General features: G+C 57.2%; 1 protein-coding gene across 1 annotated transcript in view; it reads right to left on the bottom strand.

Moving 5' to 3' along the window:
- Positions 1-3,406: 3,406 nt before the first annotated feature.
- RTBDN (retbindin) overlaps positions 3,407-9,079 on the bottom strand; it is a 10,833-nt gene continuing 5,160 nt past the window's right edge. The window contains exons 4-9 of the mRNA XM_070623584.1: positions 6,675-8,423; positions 5,903-6,157; positions 5,292-5,451; positions 5,064-5,174; positions 4,420-4,516; positions 3,407-3,867 (exon numbers count right to left, since the gene is read on the bottom strand). Coding sequence (XP_070479685.1) covers positions 3,640-3,867; positions 4,420-4,516; positions 5,064-5,174; positions 5,292-5,451; positions 5,903-6,053 — 747 coding nt within the window. The 5' untranslated portion in view covers positions 6,054-6,157; positions 6,675-8,423 and the 3' untranslated portion in view covers positions 3,407-3,639. The remainder of the gene's footprint in view (positions 3,868-4,419; positions 4,517-5,063; positions 5,175-5,291; positions 5,452-5,902; positions 6,158-6,674; positions 8,424-9,079) is intronic.

Raw genomic sequence — 9,079 nt, 5'->3', positions numbered from 1 at the left:
TCCGAGATCAGGGTGTCTGCAGACCTAATTTCTTCTGAGGCCTCTCTCCTGGGCATGTAGACGCCGTCTTCTCGCTGTGTCCTCACGTGGTCGTCCCTGTGCGTCTGTGTCCTCGCTTCCTCTTCTTATAAGGACCCCAGTCACTGAATCGGGGCCCACGCCGAGGACCTCGTTTTGACTTGATCACCTCTTTAAAGGTTCTGTCTCCAAATGCAGTCACATTCTGAGGTCCTGGGGTTAGGGCTTCATGACTTTGGGGAAGGGGAATGCACTTCAGCCCATCACAGCACCTTTCTGCTCCGTGCGGGCCCCGTGCCGGACACCGGCCTGACCCAGCTGGAAAGGGTCCCCAACCTCCCGTCGAGGTCAGAGGGCCCCGGGATTGGGTGGTGGGGAGGCCAGCTGCAGTCTGGGGCTCGCCGAGCCTGAGGGGCCAACCAGCCAAGACCTGAAGGGGGAGGGGTGGAACCAGGAGGGCCAAGGGGGTTCCAGGCAGTGGGAACAGCAAGTGTGGAGACCCGGAGGTGAGAGGACCTGGCTGCAAGAAGGCCCCTGTGTGGGCGGGCCTCCAGGAGGAGCCGCAGCCTCCACATGTCCCCACCCAAGGGGCGCCTGCTCTTCCAGCCTGGCCGGGGGTTATCATCACAGTTGCCAAACCTTACGGGGCCTGATTCTGTTTATAACTCCACTTTGTCTTTTTCTCTTGTGTGCTGTGAATTTGGATATCTCAGACCTGCCTGTTTCTCCTCAGAATTATTAGAATCACAGTTCATCTCAAAATTAGGGGCCCTTCTGACGACTGCTGATGGGACTCGCCTTGCAAGATGAGGAGAAACGGCCCCTTCTCTTGCAGCTCGTGACGAGCAGACGCGGGCACCCGAAAGCTGTCACTCACAAGTGTTACTTCTGACAAAAGTCTCTGGGTCCCCAGCTATTTGAAGTGGGGTCCCCGGTCTGGCAGCATTGAGCTCAGCTGGGAGTTAGGGGTGTGGAGGCCTGCCACAGGACCCCGGGTCCCGGTGAACGTGAGGTTGACAGCCACCCGTGCTGCCGAAGGCCCCTGGTCCTGGTGAACGTGAGGTTGACAGCCACCCGTGCTGCTGAAGCTTTCAAATGATCACTCCTGCTCTTCTCAGGACAGCCCTGGGGGTTATTCCTCTGAATCCCTCTCCTGCATCCCCATGCCCATCTTCTGGCTCCTGTCCCATGGTCCTCACTGGCGCCCCTCACCGCTGTCTCCCCCTCCCCTGTCCTGCCTGCACGTGGTGGCCAAGAATGTTGGTCTGATGGAGCTTCCCCTGCACAGACCTTCCATGGCTCTCACATCCCTTTTCATGAGGTCCAAGTGCCTTCACCTGGTGTTCAGGGCCCTCTGTGATCTGACCCCAGTTCCGCTCCAGGCTCGCTGAGCAGCTGGAGTTTGCAGAACCTGAGGTCCCCTGCCCTCCCACTTGGAGCCCTTCCCTGTGGCTTGGCCATCTGCCTGGAGCTCCTTCACAGGTTTATGTCACTTTGCTTCCTTGACTGCCTGCTCACCCTCTTTGTCACAGTGACACAGTATATGACATCATCAACAACAATGGTGACGGATGCTGTCTGTATTTGCTGAGTGTTACTTAAGGGCCAGGCCCTTTCTAAGCACTTCATTTGACATTCCTCCCATTAGGAGGTGAGCCTGGGACACCTCCCCTTGAATATGAGCTGACTTAGTGACTCTTCTAGTGAATAAAGAGCAGAGGTGACACTGTGTGACTTCCAAGGCTAGGCTGTCAAAGGTGAGACAACATCCACCTGGCTCTTTCTTGGGACACTTGCCTTGGGAACCCTGTCACCATGCTGTGAGGAGGCCCAAGCCACAGGGAGAGGCCACGGGTAGAGTTTCTGGCCGACGGCCCCCGCTGAGGTTCAAGGCAAGAGGATGTATGAGTGACGAAGCCTTCCAGGTGAGTCCAGCCCCAGCCACTGTCTGCAGCCAAGCAAGAGACCTTGAGAAAGACCCACCCCAACGAGCCCAGGGAAGGCCCAGACCCAGGAAAGATAATAATGATGTCATTTAATACCAAGTTGAGTTTGTTACACAGCGATGCATAAGCAGAACAGCTTGCCTTAATTCCTTTAATCCGGCACCCCTATGAGAGGAACAATTAATATTCCCCTTTTACAGACGAAGATGCTGAGGCTCAGTGCGCTGAGCTACATGCGCAAAGTTGCAGCATGAATCGCTGTGGAACTGGGATGTGAGCCCAGGCAGACAGACCACCGAGTCGGGGTTCTAACCGGCAGTCTCTACTGGATGTATCTTGATCCCTGCCCAGTGCCCCTCCGCTTCTCCTAGTTCTGGCCCCTGATTTTCCTTTGGGGGGGCCACCCCTCCCCATCCTCAGTCCATGTTGTTCAGATGGAACTGACCCCACGATGGGCCTTCAGGCCCCAGCGCACAACCCAGATCAGGCCGGTGAGCGCAGAGCACCCCTGGCACGTGATTGGTTCGCTGATGGGCTCCTGATGAGGCCGGATCAACAAGAGCCGGCCTGGGAGCTTTGCTGGTTCTCCAAGAAATGGGCCCATCTTAGCCTCTGGCATCACAGAGTTCTGGTCCATCTTTATACTGTGAAGAGATGTCCCAGAGTATAGCCAAGAAAGAGATACAGAGATTCCTAATATCATTTAAGAACCTAGCTACAGCCATTTCCAAAGCTCATCTTGCCTAAAGATTCTGTGAACTGAGTTTGTCTCTTGCAGCCAAAAGAGGCCCCTCAGCTCCCCTCCGGGTGGGGCACCTATATTACTCCGTCTTCCCTGAGGGCCGGGAGTGGGCCTCATCTGTCTAGCTCAGCGCAGTGCCTGTACACAAGAGCAGCCGTCAATGTTCCTCTGCTCAACAGAACTACAAGGGACATTGCCCATTTTCCAGGAGAGGAAACTGAGGCTCTCCTAGGGCCTGTGGACAAGGAGAAGAATTAAAAGGAGAGCTTACAACCCGAATCCTGAATCTGAGTCCAGTCCACACTGCCTTCGGGCCCGCATTGGGATGAGGGAGAATGGGAGGAAGGAAGGGAGCCTTGTGCCAGACACCGCTGGGCCTGCTTACTCAGAGGGGAAGGCCGTAAAGGGTGTCTTGAGGTCTAGACAAGTCAGAGGGCTTCTTGGCGGCCCCGGTGGCACACAGCGGGAGAACACATCTGCCGGTCAGCCCTTCTTCTGACCCTGCAGAACCCCCCTATTTGTGACACCGGAATATTCCAAGTTATGACTAGTGCTCCAGAGTGTAGGCCATCTATCATTTACATGCTCGTATGAATCAGTCGCTAACTCTAAGACCTGAGGATTAGAAGTGAGACACCTATCACTTTCTGGCAACTACCCTTCCCCACGTGTTTCCCCGAGAAGCAGCCACATCACGTGCTCTAGTTGGCGACTTTATTCAGTGGGGAGAGGGGGAAAATGAGTAGAGTTGGGTGGGTTATTTCCCTCATAATCTGGAGAGGGGCGAGTCTCTGGGGCCCCAGGGAAGAGGGGCAGGACTCTGGGAACTAGAGGGCCGAGAGGGGAGGAGAGGCGCTCTGGCTGTCCTAAAGGGCCGCCGGGGTGGGCGGGTGGGGGGGGAGGGACCAGCTCCCAGCCGAGGCCAGGCGCCCTCTAGGCGCCGCCGCCGCTGCCGCTGCCGCTCCCGCTGCCCGCAGCGTCCGGGATCCAGGTGCGAGGGCGGCGGGGGCGCGGGAAGGCGGTGTCCCGGGCCCTCCGTCCGTGTCCGGGACGCGGAAGCCCCGAGATGGAGATGCTGAGACAGTGAGCGGTGCCCGGAGCTGCCACCGGCAGCGCGGAGCCCAGAACCGAGCGGCAAAGGTCGGCTCCGTCAGTGAATGTCTGGAGAAGGGGGCGGAGTCAGCATCCTGGGGGCGGGGCCGTGTGGGGCGGGCAGAGGGCGGGCTCGCGGGCGTGGCCTTGGGGAGGAAAGTCTGGGAGTTCCACCGCCGGTGGAGACCGGGGCCGGGGCGCGGTCTTGCGGCGGGCGATTCCCGCCTCTGAGTCCCCCGGGGAGCCTGGGGGCGGGGCCAGGGTGGGGACGGGGCCTTGGGGAGAGCGAGTGGTTCTTACTGGGTTCCCAGGGCCGGGGTGGCAGAAAGCCAGATTAAGGCTGGGCCAGAAGCGGGAAGGTGACTCAGGCCTCTGGGTCTTCCAGGGGAACCTGTGGATGGGCCTAGAGCACGCTTCCCTTGGGGAAAGCAAATCGAGACTCAGTGGACCTTAGGGAGGCTACAGGCCTGTCCCATTAGGGAGGTTGGACTGCGGAAGGGGAAAGGGTGGGAGCGGGGGCCTTGGGGTGCCAGTCCGGACTCTGGGACTTAGGCGGGTTAAGACGGGACATAGTAAGGGGAGGTCTCAGTCTCTTCCCCGTGCCCTCTGTCCCATGCTCACCTGCCCATAGATAGTGCAGTCCGGCTCGCAGCCCTTCTTTTCCGGGAATGGGAGCCAAGTGCGGCCGCAGGCGATAGCACTTTCGCAGGTGGCAAACCTGGAGGTGGTGTGTGGAGAGAGGAAGGTGGCTAAGGGCCCCACAGCCGCGTTGTAGTGGGATTCCTGCTCTCCAAGTCTTCGCCCAGTGTGTGTCCTTTCCCAGATCCAGGCCCCGCCTATTAGGACCACACCTCTACAAACGCCATCCTTCAGATTTTACCCCGCCCCATGCTCTTCACACGTACGCAGGGACCTTTCACAACTGGACTCATCCCCGCTGACCTCAGACCATCTGCATTCCAGGCCAGCCCCTTACATTCCATCCACACTTTTAACTTCTCTTTTCAATGAAGAGGCCCCGCCCCTTACAAAAAAACCCAGGTCCATGGAAGGCCACGCCTACGTACTGTCAATCTTAAAAGCCAGGGCCTCCACAGCCCCCGTCCCTTACCGCCTAGCCTCTAAACCCTAGGCCTCATCCTGTAGACCTTGGCCCTATTGGAGGCAGGCCACGCCCCTTCAAACACAAGGACGAGCCAGCTGCAGATCCCGCCTTCGGCCCCGCCCAAAACATAGGCCACGCCCTCGCGCCCCGCCTCTCCTACCAGGCATCGCAGAGCTCTGCGCAGAGCGGCTGCCCCCGGCGGACCCCCAACTGCAGCAGGCGCAAGCGACTGCGGAGGGCAATTTGGAGGTGTCCCAGGAAGGATTTGCACCTGGACATCGGGAGAGAGACCCAGATGGGTCAGGATGCGTGGGGGCTCTGGACCCTGGCGGGGGCAACTGGAGCAAAAAACAAGAGGAAAAGCTGGGGTGGGAGGTGCTGTACTCACTCGGGGTTCGGCTCCCCACAGCGCCTTGGGATGATCCCAGGGCCCAATGCCTTTGGTGTGTCCATCTCTGAGGGACAACAAGGCCGTGGAGAAGGGGACTCCTGTGAGCTGGGGTCTTGGATCCTCAGGTAGGGTTGGGGAACCAAGGCCTGGGGGTCGCCTGGACAGGAAAGATCCCAGTTATGTCAGTCCTCCAAAACATAAAATTTAAGTAAAGACACTTTTCTTGGAATGCAAATGCAGCTTCAAGTAATAGTACTCGCTCGTCATAATCAGCTTATCACTTATGTCCCTGGTAGTGGTAGAGGGCTCATACACTTACATACACCTTTTTACAGCATGGCTATGAGGTAGGTCTAGTCTTTCTCCTCCTTTTTAATGGCCCACATGAGGCCCAGAGAGGTTAAGTGACTTGCTCAGGGTCACACTGCCACGAAGTGGCAGAGTTGGAATTTGAACACAGGCAGTCTCACTCCAGGGTCTGTGCTCTTTTACTGTCCCCCTAAACCCCTCTCATAAGGAAATTCTAGCACTGACGTGGTGGAGTGGGGGTTCCTGGGTGTTGGGGATTAGGCAGGGTCTGGACTGCTCACCTGCCAGGTGCAACTGACCTGTGCCCAGATCGGCCACCAGCCCATGATGTCTCCGGGACGTAGCTGGGAATGGGTGGCTCCTTCCACAGGCTCCCAGCAGGATCCATGCCAGGGTCAGTCGCAGGGCCCAGGCCAGGCCCCTAGGTCGAGTGCGGCCCCTGCAGGCCATGTCCAACTGAGATAAGAGTGAGCTAGGGTATGGGGTGAGGTACGGCAGCCCCTTTTTGGGAGCTCTGGGTGGCACCCTCCTGATGCACACCCAGGAGACTTTGCCTAGGGAGACCAGAGAACGGGCAGTTGATAAGGAAGGAATGCCCAGGGATCTTCAAATACCAGGAGACCACCAAAGCCTACCTTTGACCCAGAAGCCCCCCATCAGACTCTTGTGCCCTCCTCCCCAAGTGCCCAGGACCAAGTGCCCCCTCCCCCCTCACACCCAGCAAGATCTCTCACCCTGTCGGCTCTCAGGTGACCCCCTCTGTCCCCAGAACTCAGGGGACCTACCCAGCTCTTCCAATCTCCCTCTTCAGTCCAGTAATTCCTCCCTCTCTTCTGCCCAGTCTCCTCCCTCCCTCTCGATCCCCGCTGGCCCTTATCATGGTCACCTTCTCTTGACCCACAATCGGCTTAGGGGCTGCCACCTAGGGCTGGGCCTTCGGAGCCAAGCTCAGCCGTGGCAGGACTTGGGTTCTCTCACCGGGGTCCAAAACCCCCAGGGCAGGGGAAACTGGGGGTTTGGGGAGACAAGACAATTCCCCCCCCAACTCTGCCCCCTCGGGCCACCCCTCACCTGTTAGCTGGACTGGGGTCTAGGGTGCTGCTCAGGACACCTCAGGGTCAAGTCCAGGACACAGCAGCAGCCAAAAGGGGCGTGGCCTGACGCAGGGGCGGGGTTTCCCACTGCCCTGCCCCTGCTCCAGCAGACCAAAGGCCGTGGACCAGGGGTTGGTGTGTATATATCCTTGTGTTTGCCTTGATGTTGAGCTTGTGGCTTAAGCTCTGTATGTATGTGTGTGGTGAGTGTGTGTGTGTGTGTGTTGGATGACAGTGTGTTTGTGTAGCTGCATGTGTGTGTTGAGCATGTATGTGTGTGTTTGTTGTGTGAGGGCATGTTTATGTGTGTCTCTTGGTTGTGTGGATGTGTGTTCAAAATCTGGGTAAGGAGGCCTGAATGTGTCCCAAGGCAAGTGTGTCCAGTTGAGTAAGAATCAGATAATAAATGTGGGCACGGGGGATGTAGGATCAGGATGGGTGTTCTGGGAAAATGCTGTGGATAAGTCAATGGATAAAGGTGGTTGACCATGAATGTTGACCATGAGTGAACAAAGAGGTGTTGTCATGTATGGAGAGGGTATGTATCTGCATCTGAAATGTGTGTGTGTGTGTGTGTCCCTCTGCAGCATCTGTGAATGTGTGTCCCTTGTGAACATTTCCTCAATTCATTCATTCAACAAAGATTTATTGAATACCTACTGTGTGCCAGGTTCTGGGCACGCAGTAGAGACCAAGACATGAAAATCTCAACGTTCACAGAGCTGACATTCTAGTGGGAGAGTCTGATGAGAAAAGCAGCCCTGCAGCGGGTATGTGAAGTGTGTGTGTGTGTCCATGTGTCCATGTGTTGTGTTGGGAGGATAACGTGTCTGTATGTTGGATGAGAGTTCGTGTGTAACTGAGCTTCTCTGTGAAACTATGCATGTGTGCTTGTGTTTATTGAGTGTTTTATGTGTTATTTGTGTATGCATTTGCTGACTGTGTGTTATATGTCTGTCTTCTAAGTATGTGTTTGCATGTGTGTGTGTTTGCAGAGTGTGAGCTTATGTGTACATGTGTTTGTGTGTGTCTGCGTTTGCTGAGTCTATGTTTGTAAGTGTGTGTATTTGCAGAGTGGGTGTTTTGCCGAGTATGTGTTTGCAGAGTGACTAGGAGACGATGAGCCTGTGTTTGCTGAGCGTGTGTGCGGATGTTCGTGTTTGTACGTATATTTGCAGAGTGCGTGTGTGTGCTTGTGCTTGTAGAGTGTGCATATGTGTTTTTGTGAGCAACGATCACCACTGCAAATCTCTCTCCCTCCCTTCCCAGGCCAGTGCAGAGTTTTTGTCTGTCTCTTCAGTGCTGTACTTCCAGGTCCCAAAACACGACTTTACACACAGTAGGTGCTCAATACGAGTCGAGTAAATGAACGAATAAGGAGGCACTGTCGCCGGGCCCCTCTGTGGGTACCCATTAACGTCCTGGAGGCTTCAGCAACCAAGACCAAGTGCGCCTAGCCTTCCCCCGGTCCATCTTGGGGTAGTCCATGGTGGTCATGGGTCAGATCCGTCCAGCCTCTGGGCTGTGCCACCCGCCGGCCTTTCCCGTCCCGTGACCTCAGCCGCTGACCCCGCGCTCGGATTTCAGCACCGCGGACAGGAGCACGCGAGATCAGCACCACGGAGAGCTCCCGCGGCCGCCGGCGTGCGAAGCGGCGAGAGGAGCGGAGTCTGGGCCTTGAACAGACAAGTGCGAAGAACGGACGCAGCGAGGTGGCAGCACGACCCTGCAAAAAAGGCCGAGAGAGGCCGGCAGAGAGAACTCAGGCAAAGGCGCAGAGATGAGGAGACAAGCGCCCGGAAACACCGGACCTAGACCTCGCCGTCGCCCCCGGTGGCCGGCAGGGGTCGCTCCCGTCCAGTGACCGCGCCCTCCAAGGCCTTCCGGCCAGTTAGGAACCGGGACCCTTGGGAAGTCCCCTCTCCACCCTACCCCCCAGTGCCTAGCTTTGAAGTGGGGACGTCTCCGACGCTTTCCACTCCAACTCTGGGAAGCATGGGCGGTTTGGCCTCAGCTGTAGGAACACGGCGGGGGGGGGGTTGTAAAAATCTCTTCTGCTGCCCCCCTCCCCAACTACCAGCTAATCGCTCCTATAAATACAGCCCAGCCTGGCCTGGCTCCTTAATCCTGACGCTGAGGGAGGGGGGGTCGCCAGAGGGGCTGCCCCGTTCCCTGAGGGGGCTCTGCTGGGGAAGGGGTCGGTACACTACGCGTGTCGATGTTTTTCTGAAGGGGCCTCTGGAGTGGGGACGGGTCTCCTCCGTGAAAACGTCACTCTGTAAGAGTGTATCTCTTTGGGATGTGGGGGGGTCTCATGGGTGGGGACAATTTCCCACAGACAATACAGCTTTTAGGGGGCCTTTCATTAGGGGTACCTTCAAC

This window comes from Equus przewalskii, chromosome 6, assembly GCF_037783145.1.
Source record: "Equus przewalskii isolate Varuska chromosome 6, EquPr2, whole genome shotgun sequence".
Lineage (NCBI taxonomy): Eukaryota > Metazoa > Chordata > Mammalia > Perissodactyla > Equidae > Equus > Equus przewalskii.
This window is presented reverse-complemented; position numbering and strand designations above follow the sequence as displayed.